The 20,186-nt window shown below is 38.4% G+C and overlaps 1 protein-coding gene across 1 annotated transcript; it reads right to left on the bottom strand.

The window, feature by feature from the left end:
• Positions 1-278: 278 nt before the first annotated feature.
• Positions 279-11,366, bottom strand: LOC146462307 (wolframin-like). Its single transcript, XM_085085964.1, has 9 exons — positions 11,231-11,366; positions 8,329-8,675; positions 7,352-7,612; positions 5,997-6,283; positions 4,967-5,139; positions 4,058-4,195; positions 2,644-3,406; positions 1,262-1,448; positions 279-635 (listed from the first exon to the last, which is right to left on the bottom strand). The coding sequence occupies exons 2-9, from the start codon at positions 8,671-8,673 to the stop codon at positions 429-431; spliced, it is 2,361 nt and encodes a 786-aa protein (XP_084942090.1). The 5' UTR covers positions 8,674-8,675; positions 11,231-11,366; the 3' UTR covers positions 279-428.
• Positions 11,367-20,186: the final 8,820 nt, after the last annotated feature.

The following is a 20,186-nucleotide window of genomic DNA, read 5'->3' as shown; positions in this document are numbered from 1 at the left end:
AGTCGAAGTAAAAACTGAGAGCCAAAAATCTTTTGGAAGAATCTTTAATGATTAGCTCTTAAACTCGAGTCAAAGTTTGCGTTAATCCAGGATTAGCTTAATCGGGCTTTGAACAACTGGGCCCAGGAACAAATGGCTACCGAGCTGAGGAGTTCCTGAGTGAAGCGTCGCCTTTTTTCTCTTTGGATATCCCTAAATCACTGCTTTTGCCGTTATATTATTGAAAATAACAATGAACAGCTGCATTAAAGGCATGCCAAGTAAGTAGCAACCTGCGGTTGTTCTTCGGCTGTTTGGGCAAAGGGAAAAAAGGTTCCTATACTCTAATCGTGCTGGCCATAGAAAGTCGTAGGGCTACATCGGGCAGGTCTGAAGTAAAGCGATTCCTGCCGTTGATATCGCTTCAACTCAACTCAACTCAACTCAACTCAACGATCATCGTCATCATCTCGCTCGTTTATCAGAGGAGTCATGAAGAACTGGGCCATGAATCTACCAGAGTCACGTAATCCGTCAAATATGTCGTCACGCCCAAGTCCAATGCGAGGTTTGACCTTGACCCCATCAATAAAGAGCCTTTTTGCCGTGACTGTCACGTAAGGAGGACCACTTTCTAAGCGACCGTGAAATGTGATCTGGAAGAAATAGTTGGAACATTAGAGGCGTAGCCAGCATCCCACTGCAAAGAATACAAGGTTAAGAATATTAAACAGACTATTTTTAACCAAAAATGATGAAGGCGATATTCAAGGACTGTTGAGGTAAAAAAATCAAGCTCTTAACAATAAGCAGCAATAAGTCGTATGGGACGTTTGGGGATTTGGCAAAAGGGAAAGAACACGACGAGAACGTCAAAAGAAATTTTATTTTTATGAGTGAACGAACCGTCACACAGTTAGAATGTTTGATTGTTAAATTGCCCAAGGGTAATCCGTGCTTACACCTCGCTGAAAAATTTAATAGTGGTCACCGTCCAAATTATTGGACGGCACATCCCGTGGCAATTTCAGTAATGTAATTTCCTGAACTGTACAATAATCGTTTGGCTAGCGCCACCCACTAGCCAAACACACGTTGTCATGCGAATGACCTATCTTGTTGTCTCTTTCCGTGGGAGTTAAAATGATGCTGAGGTATCATTACTACTAAGTATATAGCTCACACGATTTTGGAACAAGAAACCACTAGTATGTAGATAAACGCAGACTAGAATCAACAAAACGAGCTCGACTATTAAGAGCACGAGTTACTGTTTTATTACCTGTGTTTTCTCCCGTACCGTAACCATCGTGTGATGGAAGCGGTGTGTTACGGTTACTTGAACTAGTTCATTGTTCTGTGAAGTTTCATCCGTCATTTTTACCCCAACAGTAAACGTATATCTGTCAAACGGTCTCAAGTGGCAAGGGCCTTTGGCCCTGGAAATCCACGCTCTCGTTTCTGGAGGCCTAAAGAAAAAAAGAGTATGAAATTTGTGTTCTTTGTAATCTTTCAGGACGCCTTTCGCAGGTTCTGCCAAAACAGAAGGCTGGCGAGTCAAAAGAAAAGAGTTCTAGCAACAGCTTTGACACTTGAAATATTTTAGTGCGGTTATCATTTGAGTGTCGTGAAACCAAAATTAAAACCAAACCCAATATGTAATCGCAGTAACTCTAACCAATCAGAACAGGTGTAAATAGCGCAATGAACCCATCAGAACTGGAAGCAAATACAAAAAAACCGGTGCCAAGCCGGAGCGCGGGAAAACGCCTGAAAGCAAGTCTCGATTAATTTTGTTTTTGTTTCTATCTCAAGGGTTCAGAAATTGGCGCGTGTTTTACTAAACAATCACGGAACGGAGTTTAGTAAAGCAAAACCAAAGCAAACTCGAATGGCCTTCGACACTCGATTGCAAACCACTCTAGCAGGAAAACACAACTGAATCTGTCGAGGGCATCTGACACAGCAAAATTCGGACCACTGAGGGAACCAGTGAGAATGCATCTAAAGGACGGTGCCTACTTTTGTTACTGCGCATCCGTTCTGCGCATCTCGAGATACTCGGGTTCCTTCTAACATAGGGATATTTTTGCGCGGTTTAAAATTAAACTCTGCGAAGAAAGGACAACTTAGCAAGTGCTCTTGGTATCCAAAAAGAAAATTGGGGGTAACCATGCATCTTTCAGAGATAATAAAGCTTCAATATTTTACTGTGTTTATTATTATTATTATTATTATTATTATTATTATTATTATTATTATTATTATTATTATTATTATTATTATTATTATTATTATTATTATTATTGTTGTTGCCCAATTATCTTTGAAAAACGCGTGGTTAACCACAATTTTCTTGTTGAATTCCAATAACCCTCGCCAGGATCTCCTTTTCCCGCATAATCCAAAACCGCGCAAAAATACTTCTGTATGAGTAGGAAAGTCCTAACTTTGTCGAAACTTTTGAGTCTGTGAACCAAAATTCATTTCATTAGAAGCTAATGAGCAGTCCTCCCCTGTGGTTCTGTTTGTCATGCTGTACAAGTTTTGAGTCGCATAGATGAAATACGTACTTCGACCTTGAAGGATAGTGAGCAGTAATTTCCCGTTTTTAATTTTCTACAAATGGCAGATTTGTGCTTATTTTACGTTTGTCCACCCTACCTGTCTGTAGTACTATTTTCCTCTCCTCCGAGCAGACATTTCACAGTGGGCTGTACAAATCTGGGCAGGCATGTAACCAACCGACGAAAACGATTTTCCACAGCGCTTAACTTGACATAAGCTACAGTTCCAGTCCAGTTCACGTACTCGCCAAGGAATTCATTACACTTGATCTGACCTACTGCGATGTTAGTATCAGCTCCCTTGACCTTGTTAACACAAGTATTATTATACGCATCCCATAGGAGGGGCCTATTTGGACCATATATCGAGGGGACAAAACTGACGTAAAGAATTGAAACCAAAAGGCACAACACCACTACGACCGCTACAATCATGAGCGGTTTTTTTCTGCGCTCGATTTTGTCTGCATGAGGTATCTCCAGCTTGGTGTAATATAAGATCGCTGAGGAAACTGCAATGAGGACTGCTATGACAGCAAGCTTGACTGCAAAGTCAACCGTCATAAACCACTGCAGGAAATACGCCAGTGCGAGGCCGATAGTGAACAGAAACAGCATTGGTAGCATGGTAACAAATATTACCCACCCCACGGTGGCGCGTAGGAGGCTGCTCCAGGAAGTGAAGCGGAATAACTCAGTGAAGAGCTGCCACCACAACAGGCACACCAAATGAGGAACCAGTACTTTATATATGCCGCGCCAAGAGTGACGGCCTGCCATGATGATTAGCAGGACAAAAATGACCACATGAAGGAAGGAGGGGAGACTGACTTCTAACTTCAGTCCACAAGGGAGTGGGACTGCGGAGGAAACAATACAATCCGTCATGCATTATTGCAGGGAAGTGTATTTAAGAGGAAAACTCATTGACGATATTTATAGATAATTATATCGATATGCACAATGGTGAAAAAATATTGCTTTCTATGTTTCTAGTTCGCTCTTATGGCCATTCTGTGGGTATGTTTACGTGAACTAAGCCAGCTTGATCCCTTCAGATTCTTAACGGCTCACAATTTAAGTCACAGAAAGTCTGCGAATTTCCGAGGTGCTGTTGGCTTTCCGAAAAGGTTACTAGCTGTCCTTTTTTCATACTTTGAACGACACATTTGCTCCTCAGAAGTTTTCAATGCATTAACAAAGCTGAGTTGATTTCCTTGAAGAAAACTCTTGCTTTTAATCTCAATTTAATCGAAGTTTCGGAGACGGAAATGAACGGTTAAGTGCCCCTGTTTAAACCAACTGTCTCTTACGCAATGCCTCTCTCTGAAGTCACCTAAACTGACAGTAAAATGGTAGATTATCGAAATGGCAGCCGGTGACAGTTTTCTTCTCCAGTTGTCTTGCTGCAAGTTTCCTTTTCATCGTTAATTTTTGTCGCAAAGATATGTTGACAGGCGAGGGAACAAAAGCAAGACTTAGTAAACCCCGACTAACACTGATGTACTTACCACTAACGACAGAGTAGCACAGGAATGCCAATCCTCGCACATTCTCCAAACTGGACAGTCCTGTGGTAACTATCTTTAGCAGAATAGTGTATAGCGCATAATCATCATATTTACCAGGCAAACCTCTGAAAGAAGAAACTAGAAAATGAAGAACAGTGTTAGTAAATGTTAGTAAAATACAAAGCGAGGAATGAAAGGAAAGAAATAGTGGCAGAAATGCTTCTGTTCTAGCAAGCTGCCGTCCCCTTACCTGACGACCAATCCCGCTCTCCCTTCTGAGTAATCCTAAAGTCCCTTTCTATAAGTCCAACTTTAACCCTTTTTTATTGTTATTTTTACCGGGTAGGGAGGCTGTGCCACTTGTGACGTCATTGGTTTCGAATAATGTGGATGTTCTTGACAACCAGCTACTTTGGTGGGTTTCAATTACATGTCTTAATGGGTAAAAAACGAATGAAGTATTACTATAAACCTAAAAGTTATTCCCGGAAAAAGGGACGAAAAAACAAAACAAAACAGGTACTGTATTCTCTCATATAGTATCGGACAAAAGTTTGGCGTTATACCCACAAATGCGCTGTACAGGTATGTGACAAAAATAGCAAAGTTTGCATGTAAAAAGAGGGAAGACCAAACGGGCCACAAACCCAACAAACTGAAAAAAGAGAAAAACAGAAAGAGTCAAAAAGAAATAAATTAAAAATTAAATTTAAAAATGTGCCGGTACGAAAAGTTTAACTACACTGACTGAAAATCAAACTTTCGTTTTGTGCGCAGGCCCAACAAAACTTTCAAAATTGACCTTCTTTTACCATTAGGGATAAAATAGCGGGATTTTAGTAAATTTTAACATAATAACGGTTCCTGACTACTACAGAGGTGTGTAAGAGGAAGCTTGCCAATGGTTACCTGTGAAAAACAAAGCTACAAGACTCAATTCAGAGCATGGTATCCAATGTTTATCGCAAAGAGGAAACACAGCCACTGTAATCAGCAAAACAATAAAGAAGGAGATGTAAGGAGTCACAGATTTCCACATAAACTTTCTCTCAGCCTCTAAGCCATTCAGCCTGGGATCAAACCTGCCAAGGATATAACAACACATTACACAACATGGCTGCATATTGATCATACATTCATTCATTCATTCATTCATGTATCTGAAAATTCAATCCGTAATCAGCACAGAGAAATGTTCGTAAAAATAAAGGGCTGCGGGAATATAACTACCTTAGATCAAAATTTACGTTGTTTATTTTTGTTTTCCCAGATTTGTCTCATTTCTTTATTCCCAAAACATTAGCTCCTATATTTCTCCTGATTTTTTTTTTTTTCTTTTGAGAAAACAAATGCGTGGTCACCGTCTCAGTCCCTGGCCAGCCTAGTCCAACATGGTTCACACTGGGTACTGGATTAATAAGGGCAATGGGTTAACCACCTACATGTACCCCGGAAGAATCACATCAGTCTGATTCAGGTGCGATTTGTGGCCGAGGTTTCAAGCGTGTTTAAAACTTCACACAACCTAGAAGCAATTTGAGGAAATTGGAGCGAATCGAAGCAAATATTGCACTGAAATCGCCACGAGTTGACAACTGCATTTTTCATAGCTAACTTGCCCGCAACAGAAGTGTAAATTTAGTAATGAGTCAACTTTTAGAGTGGACTATTCAGTGCTTCTTCATGAAAACACTGAGTTCTCTATCAAGCAGTTACAGAACATACAATTTAAGTGTGAACATACTTTAGCACGCTTGCCTGAGGACCATGAGATGATTATTGCAAGATGAGGTACAAATGCATAAAACAATACCCAAGGTACGTACAGTACATGACCCTCATTCTTGTTACAGAAGGAAATCTCTCAAAAAAGCAGTTACTTTTTCAAAACTTATGCTTTGATCACGTAGATTACACAAACAAAGAAGTTGATGTTTACCTTTTCATTAGTTCTGACACACTTTTTAGTTGCCTCAGAGCTTCTCTGCCGTAAAACATTTGAAGAGAGAACACAACCAGAGACAAAAATGAGATGTAAAAGATGACCAAGGGAACAAGAAACCACAGGAAATCTGCCGTGAGTTGGCTATAAATATACAGCAGAAACAGCATCTGAATTTGGGATGTTGGAATCAACGACTTCAGAAAGCTGGATCCTTCCTTAGAAATCTTCACCAGAATGAAGTGTTTCACAGATTCCAGGGTCTGTTCTGGGAATTTCATGACCTGATTTACATGCAAAGAAAATGAAAAACTGAAAAAGTAGTTGAGACACGTTAATTTTATGAGAGGTAAATCCTACAATTCAAGGTTTGTATAAGGTTTCAGAGTAACGAGTTTACATGCTAGTTTACAGGTGACACAATCCTGACTCACATAATCAGAAACAAATGGATCAAAGCTGAACACAACAGTGGAGTACTGCATTAATCAAAGGGCCTGGCATTTATTTTCAAGAGCAACATTTGTTTTTATTACAAAACTTCTTTTCATCATTTTTAACAGCCTAATGTTTTCATCATTTAAATGTTCATAATAACAGTATTTATGAAAATTTCCTTATTCAAACCTTACTTTGTAAAAAAAATTAACTTTAAATAATAATTCTTCTTTTACTCAATTCAACAAGATCCTCTAAAAAGTTGTGTCAGGGAGAGGCACGGGCCGGTGGGGGCAGATTTATACAGTTTACATGCAGGAAGGGTACACACTTCAGGCAGACTGTTAGACATGTAGTTGAAAACATGCACACGATGTAAAATGATACTATTATGTACTGTATGTTTGTGATTAGTGTGAATTATGGTCATGTTCATCTATAAGTTACATGTGGGTGATTCAGATACACCACTGCTTCAATCTCCTTTTATAATTTATTGATTTGCTATTGGCGCTGGGGAGTTGGAGAGCAGAAAAGGAGGGAGTTTTTTTTTTAAGGATTTTCTATAGTCTAGTTATGTTGGGATTCCTGTGGCAACCATCAATGATTAAACACATGACTGTACAGAACAAGTTCAACACTCCACATTTTGACCATTTTAGGAGCCAGTGAAGACTAGTAGATGCGAATATTAAAGCAGCAATCTGAATAGAACAAGGTACCAAACTAGCAACTTACATGAACAACCTGAATCTGAGTCAATGACCACAAGGCTTACAGAACATTTGGCATGTTTCAAGAATGCTAAAGAAACATGCAATTAAGTTTTAAATAGAATATCCATAGTGAAGGTCCCTATTTGAAAGATAAACTTGACAAGTAATATTTAAATAATAAATATTGTGTACATGTACCTTCTCCAGTGCTGAGGCTTTATTGAACTTATCCATATCTTCTTTGTTGAGCACAGTAACAACTTCAGGAACATCACCTCTAGCATATGCCATGACTGTGTCCTTTAGTTCTGTCAGTGTGAACTCATCTTGTTCACCCACCGTCAGCACATTAATTAACAAGCTCATTAACCCCAGTTTCTCTCTTATCTCTCCCTGCTCTTTATTTTCTTCTGATTGATTGGAACTGCCAATGTCAGCCTGGTTCCCCTTTTCTTTTTCCTTTAACAACCAAAATACATGTAAAAAAACAAAGTACATGTATGGCCTAAAATAAGCTACACTTGTAAGTCTTGAAACCTTAGTAAGTTTTAAGAAGTACACTGTAAGGTCTCTGACAACCTAGTGCTTGCCAAGATTTGGGGTAGTTTTAAGAAGTATACTTTAAGGTCTCTGACAACCTAGTGCTTGCCAAGATTTGGGGTAAATGGAGATCCTGAATTTTAAAAGACCTCCAACCCTGGCTGGATGACAGTCAGCAAGAACTTTGGTGTGTCCAGCAAACTACATATACAAATTGTATTTGGCATACATGTATTAATGTTCAGCTTAGTTACCAAGACAAGTCCAATGAGTCTTGGTTAAGACTTCGCAGAAAAGTAAACAAAACTACTTTTGGCTGCTACAGATCGATAATTAAAATAAATCGATCACAGTTAAATCTTTTCGTTTTTAATACATAATGGTAAAAGAAAAAAGGAACCCTACATGGATTTAATGCTGTATTCTAGATTGAAGTTTTCAATTCTAACACAAGCTAGCCGAAATATGAGATCTGTAACCTATTAAAAGTCTAAATATGATGTAATCATCTGAAGCACATAATAAATTATTAAGCTTCTTTGCTCTAAATCATCTAACACACACCATCCTGTGCAAGCAATTTGTACATCAATCCCTTATATGGGTGCAGAATAAACCTTCATGATGAGACTCACCTTAAGTTTAGCCTCTGCCCTTTTTAAAGCCTCGTCAATATCTTGAAGAGCCACTTTGTCTTCACCGTCCTTTTTCATGGAATTATAAAGCTGTTCTACAGCATGCTGTAGTCTTTTTTCCTCTTCAGATGTCTTGATGCACCATTTAACATCAACCTCGTTCTCTGGCGTGATTCCCTCTTTTTCTTCCAAACATTTTTTTAAGATATCTGTGGCCTCCTGATGTCCTTGTTTGGAGATGTCAATCAAAATGTTCACAGCCTCTTCTTTCTTTTTAGAGTCTTGTAATAACAGCATCTCCTTTGCCAGGGATGCTTGTTCTTCTGTGCTGTGGGTACTTGCCATGACTGGTATAATTTGGAACATTTGCATGAGGAAATATAAATTAAATAATCAAATTCCTGTTGGATATATACAAACATCACTGCAGTCATAATTTTATCATTCATTTAAATCAATCAATCAATTTACAACATGCTTTTATTTATTCAAGCACAGCCACACTTTGTTAGCAAGCAGTTCACCTAATGTTCTTATCCAATCATGACAACTGACCTTCTGTGGTTAGTTAATCCATGTCGGTTAAGCAAAGAAAAGCAATATCACCTTATTCATTTGTTAACCGGAAATGTTTGAGCAAATTCAAATATCACCTACATGGTATTAATTTAGCTTAGTACGTACAAGAGCAAGTGCTTTGTTGTAATAAATTGACTAAATGTTGTAAAATTGCGTTGGGGCAATAGAAACATAGTAAATTTAATTTTTGTTTCTGTTTAATTTGTTTTTTCACTCTTTGTAGATACGTTGTAGGTCAGTTTGATCTTTAGGCTACTTTTTGTTTAGGTTAAATCCAATTTGTTTCAAAATAGGTTGGTCAAATGGTCAGTGTAAAATGCAGAAAGTAACCGTGCCAGGGTAAAATGCACATTGTAGGCCTGAGGGGCGAACTGTGGTATAATGTACAGATTTCGTTTCCTTTTGTCATCAAACACTAAAAAAATGTTTGTATTATACCTTAATTTATCCCTATTTAACTTATTGTACTACAGTTTGGTCTTCTACTTCTGTAACAAACTTAAATCGCATTTTTCTTCTTCAAAAACGAGCTGTGCGAGCTATGACAAATTCTAATCACCTTGCACCTTCTGCACCTTTATTTGCACAATTGAATATCCTAGATATTTTTAAAGTGAATTCCCTTTATATTGCAAAATTTACGTTTTCCTATCACCAATGTTTGCTGCCTTCGCCATTTTTAAATTTATTTCCGACTGGTGGTCAAATTCACAATTATGATACTAGAACCTCAGCTCATTTTCGACCTCACACCTGCCGAACTAATATCAAGCAATTTACTATACTCTATAGAGGGCCAAAAATATGGAATGCTTTGCCATTATCAATTATGTCTTCCCCTAGTCTATCCACCTTCAAAAGAAAGCTACTTGATTTCCTCAGTTAATTGCATGAATATGAAACGTCCGACTCTGTTATGTCTTTACAGTCTTACCACCATATGTTAAAAAATCTCAATACAATGTCTTTACTAGTCTTAAAGTCCTAACATATCTGCGAGGAGACCTCTCAGTATATTAGCCCAGGAGTTTCTTGAGGTCTCCTCGCCACTTCTTACTTCTTCTTTTACTGTTATTATTTACTCTAAACTTATGTACAATCCTAGTCTATATATTATTCATTGTAACTTTCTATGTTTGTATGTCGTGGTGAATAAATAAATAAATAAAAAATAAAAAAAAAATACTGTGGACTACATGGGGTGAAAAAGCATATGACAGATTGCGTCAGATGTTGGCAAAACGTCACTCATGCTTATAATAATTGTAAACCACTTCAAGCGAATACCTAAAATGTGTCGACACTTCAATAAAATCACATACACTGTACCTCAGTAATACCATCAATTCTGCCATCCTGGCGCCAGTTGTTCAAAGAGTGGATAACTTTATCCACTGGATAAGTCACTATCCAGCGGAGCAAATGTACTTCAACTAATGCTTTAGGCAAGTTTTCCACACAATCCCATACTTTATTTGGCATATGCTTCTACTCTATCCACAAATTATAGGGCTATCGGGAAAATCTTCCACACATTTCATCTGCCAGATAGCATACCTATCCAGTGGATAAAATTATCCGCTCTTTGAACAACTGAGGCCTGGGGCTTTAGCTTCTGCATCTTCTTCTGGTTTGCTTACATGGTTTAATGATTTTATTCCTAGAACAGTTTACACTATACTAGGAGTACACTTATGTACATTTAAACAATAACACTGCCATTTTGACTACTCTGAGTCCTAGTTTTATGCCTCCTAATTAAAACCCCTCAAGTCGTAGTACTGGGACTAGATAAATAGTCTAAATGGCAGCATTTTCTCCATGTCAGTTTCAAGCACTCTTGAAAGGATCACCAGAAAACATGGATATTTCAGAATCTAATGAAAGTTTGGCAAATCATGTCGGCTATTTGGTCGAGTATTTGATGCCCATGGGAGGCCCTGAAACCCTCCATATTGAATTTCCAACAGATCATGCTACGACGTGTGACAATTGGTCTGCAATCTGTACTCTGTACTTTACCCTTAATGGTCTGCAGTCTGCATTTCCCTCTAGTAATGTTATGTCAGTGGTGTACAGTCCACAGTCTGTGTTTTTATACTGACCGATTTGTCAAACTTACAGAATAAACGCGTTACTCAAGGCACATTTGTTTGTAAATTAGTTCACTCGATTGAGTAGTCGCAACTAGGTCTATCAATCCACGTTCACACCAAATAAACGTTTTTAAACGCTTACAAGAGATGTGCTTGCACGTTTTGTCCATGCGCCCAACAAGGGCAACAACAAAATTGACGAGTAATACCACAGAGACGCTACAAACCTTGATGTACTCTGCTGCGTTGAAACTGGTTATTCAATCGATGCAATCAAATTCTTCATAACTTGACTTCCTTCCATCACAAAATACAGCTGCCTGACTCCGCGCCCGTGACCGCCATGTTTTTGTTTGCAAACTGTCCGAGCTGTAGGAAACTGGGAAGGAGATTTGCCAGTTACCTGTGGGGACGGGGGGACGGGGGGATGGGGGTACGGGGGGACGGGGGTAGGTTCAAAGCGCCGGGGTGGGGGCTGGGGTGGGTTTGCGCTCGCGTCGGGCCCGTTTCTCGAAGTCCCGGTAAGTTAACGGGACGATAAGTATATTTTTAAATGTTTTTTTGCCGATTACTCAGTGATTACAGACATAGCACTTGGCCAATGCTTTCATAGAATTATAAGATTTTAAAATTTTGAATTCAAAGCTAACAAAAATTGACATTTATCACCAAAGACACTCATCGGGCCTGGGAAGTTTATACCGGGACTTTCGAGAAACGGGCCTTTGGCCACACAAGACACACCGTGAGAAGAACCTAAATGAATGTTTTTTGTGACCTGTTTTCGATCTTTATGTTGTGTTTGTTCGTTTTTGTATTCCCACATAGAGCATTTCATGTCTGATTTACTTACTTACCTGACAGACCTCATAGTCCTCCCGGCAACAGTAGCTCTCACTTGACATCTTGACCAGAGAGGCAAGGCAAAAATAGCACACAACTTTTCTTACAACGCGGTAGACCTCCGTGAAACGTTATTGGCCAGGTAATCGCTTGATCGACATGTTACATACCCTTTACACTTTTCATTTAAAAAAAAAAAGAGAAAAGAGGAGGCGCTTTGAAAACGATTTGATTTTAAAATGCTCGAAAACCACAATACATACCGTAGATAAGTGTCGTTGTGGTGTGTCTTAAAACTCTTCTCTTTCCAGGGACTAAACGGTTTACCAAGAACCAAACCAAGTTCCTAAAATACTACCTTAGAATGAACGCAATTAGCTTAATTGCCGCAAATCTTAGGCTAAGTTCTGAAAATTTCATTGACCATATAATTTGTCAAGGGCTATAAAAACTGTAATTTGTTGAGTGTATTGTTTCCCAAGTGACTTTAACCTTCGTCGAATGAGATTTTCTACCAAACATCCATTTTTTTTAATATATATATTTTTATTTTACTTTCTAGTATCGTTGAATTCCCTCTCTGTTCGGAAATGATCGGTTAGGCTTATGGAAATTATTACAAAACACGGCCGTCTATTTAAGGACACCGGTTTATTCATCCTCTTTCTTCAACTTTGTCACTTGTGTATAAACAAACTATTAAGATACATCAATTCTGGAAGTAACATAATTAAGTTAATTTTCAATAGCTTTCAATTAATTTTCAAATTAATTTTCAATATAGGTTATACAATACGGAAACTTTATAACGATATTCACAAGTGGAACTAATAACAAATTAAAGTAAAAGTTAACAGTTACAAATCAAAGGCAAATCCTAAATTAACAATATTATAACGTGATCTTTTTTCAAATGAATGCAATGTCAAGAATCATAAACCGGCTCTATAAAAGATTTGACGACGATAGTCCAAACCTACAATTGTTGAATTCTTCTTCTCTGCCCAGAATTTCATAGGACAGCTTGGAAAAATATGAATAGTGTTGACAGCATCTGAAATGATTTATTATGGAAACCATGTTTGAAATCATGAATGCGTAAGGAAAATTACGAGCCTTCTAGCTCTTACACGAACAAGTTTAAAGTTTTTGACAGGTGCTCCAAGGCCAGGAATGGCAGAGGGCATGAAGGTCCAGATTGTTCTTTCATGTTCTTTGGCGAAGAGTGCACAATCCTTAATATCTCTTTTCAATACTTGTTACTGAGTCACAGTTTTCAGTGTTCATTTATCAGTGAGACACCTTATCCGTTTTCCCATTCACTGATAACACAGAAACTGACGCCTCCTTGGTGTTTCAAATTTGAGTTGTATTCAGACGTCTTTCACTTCTGACGGTATTTCTCAGAGTCGTGTCCTGCAGAGGAAGCACTCGACTGCTGGCAAGGCGAGGGCAAAACTTTCCAAAGCAGCAACTAAAAATCTGTCTTATAATGTGCAAGTAACCGGCACGAAAGTTTTGGTTAAAAATTGGGTAGATATATGGTGTGATAGCACTGTTAGAGTATGACATAAAAAACTTGGTGAAATGAAAACTAGGACTGAAGCAGAACCTGTCACCAGGTGTTGGACTGAAGCAGGCAATGGCAACCCAGTGTGGCATCCAACTCACACAAAAAACTATCACCACTGTTACCAGCATTGTAATCACTTTCCTATTAACCATACGGTTTCGCACAGTGTTTGAAGCTGTTTGATTCCCAGGGGTTTTTCTAGTGCAAATCTTCACTCCAAGGGCAGTATACAAGGATATTGTGACGGTAATGGGAATTCCTGTTGTGAAAACATAATCACAAATTAAATACGTTTGATAGTTTTCCGTTGTTTTTAGGAGTTCTTTGACAAGGCTATTTGCACAGTATGTCTTTCCTTGTATTTCAGTAAGATAGGAGTAATGAAATATCAAATAGTAACAAGAACATGAAAAGAGCCAAGTGAACGCGATAATCCCAGCTACTATGCGTCTTGTCATAGGACGCCGCAGAGGAAGAAATACCGCCAAGAATCTGTCCAGGGCGATGAACGTAAACGTTAAAGTAGAAACAAGCAAGGAGACAAAGGGCACCGAGCTAACGATTTTACACAAGAGAAGGCCAAAAGTTCCACTGATAGGCCATTCAAAACCAACCAACACGATAGCTATCATTCTTGGCATGTTGCAAACCGTGACGAGCAAATCTGCGATGCTTAGGTTGACAATCAGATAGTTGCTCACGGTTCGCATTCGTCGGTTCAAATTCTGGTAAACTGAGCCGATGCATAAAGAATTGCCAACTAATGACAAGATTATGACAATAACATAGCCTAAGACTTTGAAAACCTTTGAAACTAGCGGTTCGTCCTCAAAAGGCGAAGTATTCGTGAAAAGCGTTCCATTCGTTCCATGAGTCCAGTCAGTAGAATCGTTACCAAAATCAAGTGATTCGTTTGTGAAACTCATCTTGGGTAGAGAAATCATCAACTGAGCTATTCTGATGTCAAGAAACAACTTAACTTGAAACTTTTTTTTTTTTTTTATTATTTCAGCTGACAGATGAACGTCCTGCGAGCGGCGTTTTAATCCCTTTGTTGTTTGTCCATGGTCACTGTTAGATTTCATCGTTTTTCTTGCAATTAAAAGTGATCTACTTGTGAATAAATTTTGGCTCAACAGTTTAATAATTTTATCAATAGAGTTTATTTATTCCTTGATAATTTTTAAACCGCAACTATAGCTAATAAGGACCTCATTAGTACCGCACCAAAGGTCTCCTAAATTTTTCCACTAAACGACTTTGACTGAGTTTACTTCAAGAAAAAAAGAATGCTTGAATCAAGTCAGACAAAGGGAAAATATTTGCAAAGCAATAGGGATTGGATAATTTTAAGCATGAACGTGTAAATTGTTCTTCGGACTTCTCAAAAGAAAACATTTTCTTTGAAGCTTGACCGATTCATTTCAGCCCTTTGCTGATAGATCATTCAGCCGACTATGTTTGAATTATCACTCCAAGGGGAAATATTTTCAAAGCAATCGAGATTGGATAGTTTTAGGCATGGAGGTGTACATGTAAATTATTCTTCAGGATTCAGTTCTCAAAATTAAATATTTTCCTTGAAGCCTAACCGATTAAACTCAGCCTCTACTCATCGCCCAATTTGTTCAGCGTCTCATGATAAGTTCGAGTTACCGCTCAAAGAGAACATTAATATTAGCAAAATTAACATTTTGTTGGCTATAAGCATGGAGAGTAAATTTTTCTTCGGGGTTATCAAAACTAGGAGAACAATTTTCGTTGAAGCTTTCCCGATTCATCCTAATTATATGTTCATTCAGGAATTATGTTAGTGTTAACGCTTTTCAGCAACATTTCTTTCAGTTACATTTATTTTCATGTCATGTGATGAAGCTTTAATGCCGCCAATACTGAAAAGAAAATCAAATATGACCGCATTTTTTATTTAATATGCAAGACCAGATTTTCTCATTTAATTCATGAAATTGAATACTTCAAAGAAACCTAAATGCCAGTCTTAATAAATTGCAGAAATTGTGCCTTAGTTTTATGAAATAAACCGTTTTCCTAAAAATCTCGAAACAAAGATGTCGCCAAAGAAATTTACTTAATAAGGCGCAGTTTCAATAAAAGTTTACATTCACCAAGCAAGCTATTAAGAAAAAGTAATTTAACGTTTGAAGTGTTAACAACGGCACTGGTCTTCATTTGTACAGCTAAACTAGTGTATATATGTTGGCTGCAGGACCATTACCTTATTTATTCGTGAACAAAAGCGGTTGCCTGATATGATTACATAATTGGTAGATTCTATAGAGAGCATAGATTCTATAGAGATGTAGAGGAACAGAATTTAAAAAACAGATCAGCCTACATTTTACTTTATAAGGAAGAAAAACGATGAATTCAGTGCGATAATTTTCAGAATTTATGTATTGGTCATTTTAGGCTACGATCCGGTAAAATGTCAGTTTTGCCCATGAAAAAGTTTCTAGACAAATTATTCTCCGGGATATAGTTTAATTTTCGTATAGTATCACTTTTCAGTAGATCCAAGAGATGCTAGTCAATAGAAGCTCAAATTGACCGTATGGCTTTCAATTCGTAAAAAGCAATCCCGGCAACTGTGTGTGAGACGATGAAAGTGGAGCTATAATGATATGTAAATAATACATCGCGGTACGCCGCAAGTCAGTAAGGTGGAACTGAGGTGTCAACGAAAGGGATCTGTCCTATATGGTATAGCGGCCGACTTTTCTCTCCCTCGCTGTCTTGTCAGGGACAAGCTATCGTAAAGCAGCACGAAGCCATCTCCAGCTGGTATAAGCGAACCGCGGACCGAAATCTCGTGGTGCATCGTCATGCTACAACGCTCCGGCAAACCGTCCAGAGGTACCGCTGTCAGCTGTATTTTTCTCTCTTTTTCAGCCATTTTGATTTTAAGGCTGGCAAGTCGTCCGAAGACATCTTAGGGAAACAAGCGTTTCATTCATGTCCGTTGTCATGTTCTTGTCAAATTGTCGACGGGTCAGTTGTGTACTATTCATTGCGACTATGACGGATCCGGTGAAAGTTGGATGTCAAAGAACAAAGGATTTTCTCGCCTGACAAAAAATTAACGGCCTCCAAACTTAGTCGAGGGCATGTTTGAAGTTTGGGTGGCGATTGCGAAAATTTTCGTGGTTAAGAAAAATCTTTCGCACTAAAAATGGCTTCGTTTTGACAGATTTTTTTCTAAAATAAACACAATTTCGCTTGGTGCGAACAGGGCCTTACCGCGTTTATATTGACAGCCGGCTGACATACACAGCGTGATATAGAGATAGAAAGAACAACACATGATGCAAAACAGTAGAGCTGCCGTAATTTCCTGGCGCGCTACTTGCCTTCAAATTTCATTGGTTAACATGGTGTTAAAGCGAAAGTCAAATACGATTTTTTTACAAGCCTGACAGGCAGGAAAAACAAACGAGACATTTCTGCAAACATTCGCTGACACATGATATATTAAGAGCCATTTCGTTTTCCAGTAACTCCTAAAATCTAGATCTCTTCTGAGGGATTTTTTTTCATTGTTGTATATATTCCTATTCCGGAATAGGGTCAATCGAACGCACCCTTAATTAAAGGTTTGCATGTGACGTCATGGCGGCCATGTTGGTGTACAGGAACAATAAGATTTTTCTCCTCTGGGAGTTAACTGTGAACAAATTTTCTTTTGTTTTGTCCACCAACATGGCGGCAATGCAAACCACCCATATGGCCGCGGATAATTTGTTGACGTCATAGACAACTTTACACACATGCTTTATTATCGCGTAAAAAATCGTAGCCAAGGGTTAGACGCTCTACTAATTGCGGGCTCCTAGCTACCTAAGTAGGCATTAATAAATAAATAAATAAATAAATAAATAAATAAATTCACAAATAGATAAATGAATACATAAATAACTAAATATTGAAATATTGAAATCGTAATGTAATTACCGTGTCTTATGATGCCATCAATTCCTGTTGCGGACCTCAAAGGAAATATCTTTGGTCGACTATCTGTCCTTCAAGGCGCATTGTGATTAGCTTTTATACTTGCCAAGTGTATTGAGGGAGTTGCATCCCTCTTCCGAAAGCTTGCCCCAGATGACAGTGCTAAATCAGAGAATACGTGTATGAAAATTGGCGCTTCTTATTAACTTATGAACAGAACTTTTCGCTAAATTAAAAATAAGTTTCTCGCGCTCTATGGACATGGGTAATACTCCACTTAGAACATCATGCATGCTATCTCATGAAGTCACTTGCTATGAGAGGTGAGTGAGCTCGCCGTCTTCAATGGTTGCTTATAGGTGGAATTGCTGTCTCTGTATGATACAATTTCGTTCCGGTTTTCTGCTGTCATAGACACGGCAAAAATGCCAGGTGAGATGGCAGTAGGGAAGACTTGCCGTCTTAAAAAGCAGCACTAGGCATTACGTTCTTGAGTCTCATTCTCTGACTTGCTTTCTTGCTCGTGGTATTTATGCAATGATTGGAATTTAGCTTGCTGCCAATGGTGTAGCCTGCGTGCAGACGTCTCGTATTTCTTCTTACGTCGAAAAACGACGTAGGAAGAAATACGAGGCGTCTGCACGCAGGTTACCAATGGTGACGCCAAGCGAACACACCAAAACAAAACAAAAAAAAAAAAACAAAAAAAAAAAACAGAGAAATTGCCGGGTTCGCGTAAAAGGCCAGAAGCAGAACATTTTATACAGTACAGTTACTTCAAAAAATTGATTTTTTTTTTTTCTGAATTAACTGTCTGAATTGAAAGTGTGATTGCAAGAATAATGCGTTAAACGTATCCATAAGGGCTTTCCAATGGCTAGCCTACAAAAATATTTCTTTATGACTTCTGCATTAATTAAATATAAATATTGGACTCAATTTAGTATTTGGTCAAATTTAATGCTGACGATCAATTTGTTCGTCAAAAGCTGACATAATTTTCGTGGCTTGCTAGTGGTGTTTTCCTAGTTATGCGCAGGTTTTTTTTCCGATAGTAAGTTAAGGCGATAATTAAAAATATACAAGCCGGAAAACCTGAGTAAGCTACAACGGCTCAAGGCGGAAAAACTCGTGTTTATTTTGTTGACCTCATAAGAACTATATTTGCCTTTTTAAAATAGCCATAAATAAACAATTCTTGATGCGGGAGTTCGGAGCGATTTCGCAATCAATCTTTTTGTACGCGTTCCTTAAGAGTGTATTAATTATCATCTATTAGGCTTTTTTTCCCAACCGAGCGTGCTACATTTTTAAGACCAGTTTCTTTTGATTTAAAGTCGGAAAACTCAGCTCATGGAAGTGCAAATATAAACGAATTAACTTATTTAAGTAGTAAATTAAAACGACAATATATGCCCCAATATAACCACAACACTTGGTTTTTAACACACTTTTACAGCTGTGCTTAATGGACAAACGTCTATTCTGACTTCAAAATATGTATTAAATTACACCAAAAAAATTAATTTTGCTTTTGTCTCGTTTCACCTCGCTGGTTGTTATGACGTGTGGCCGTATTTTCTATGTTGCTTATTTCACTTTCCTGTTCCGTACAGCTTGCTTCTAAAGTTCTTCGTTTCGTTCAATCTCGCGTCAAAATTCTCATCTGAACAAAATGTCGATATGTTTGATGCGAGCTGTCGGCCGTGACTCGCGCTGAATATTTCGCATTTATCGTTCGGTCGTTAATACGAGACGGCTTCCGTGTTCTGACCGAGACTTTCCTCGTTTTTTCCAAGGTTTGCTGTCCTCTTCTTCGAATGACGATGACAATTTCATACAGCAAAGATAGGTAAAGCAACATGACGAGAATCTCTGGTTGTAGTCCTTCCATTTCTTTCTGTCATAAAATCGAGGTTTCTTGCGCTGGTTAATTGTGGCTTCCTTCGCAGATCACCGCATACAATTTCAACTCTTTTTTCCTCGCTTTTAATGTCGACCGGATAAAGCGTATAAACAGAACCAACAACGTAATTACATATAATTATATTATGCAAATGTGTGACAATTTTTTTACAGTTCTTATCAGCCTATCAAATCTACTACTATATTTTTTACTGTTATGTTTTATGCGTAAGCATCAACATTTCATTGTAATATTCACAGCGGTAAATAAACGTCATATTTTCCGACCTGCATTGCTGTTTGCTGCTTTGAAATTCAATGACGACCCGTATTTCTCTTTTCAAGATAAGATATAACACTCAAATTTACAGGTTTTGTGACCTTTTCATTGGCCTTTTCAGTATTGAAGATGATTCAGTTGCCTTCAAGGTCATTTTGCGGCTATAAGGTGATAAAATTCAAAGTCAAGCCTCTTGAATTCACGTGTCTGTATAAAAGTGTGCATATTGTGCAGCATTTCCGAGCTTCAAATGCATGGATTATTCTCTATTGTAATACATGTAGTACCTTAGGGTACATCGGCAACAACTGACTCGGGAGTCTGTTTTCAGCCAGGCGCTTAAATTGTGGAGGAATTTTCTGCGCGCAGGGACAGAGAGAGGTAGGTCTATTATGTGCACGAGGCGAGGCCGAGGAACGAACGAACGTGAAGGAACGAACGAACGAACGACAAAGGAAGGAAGGAAGGAAGGAAGGAAGGAAGGAAGGAAGGAAGGAAGGAAGGAAGGAAGGAAGGAAGGAAGGAAGGAAGGAAGGAAGGAAGGAAGGAAGGAAGGAAGGAAGGAAGGAAGGAAGGAAGGAAGGAGGGAAGGAAGGAAGGAACGAACGAACGAACG

This window comes from Pavona decussata, unplaced genomic scaffold, assembly GCF_977016875.1.
Source record: "Pavona decussata unplaced genomic scaffold, jaPavDecu1.1 SCAFFOLD_190, whole genome shotgun sequence".
NCBI classification, from domain to species: domain Eukaryota; kingdom Metazoa; phylum Cnidaria; class Anthozoa; order Scleractinia; family Agariciidae; genus Pavona; species Pavona decussata.
The sequence above is the reverse complement of the archived record's forward strand: the minus strand, read 5'-3'. Positions and strand labels throughout refer to the sequence as shown.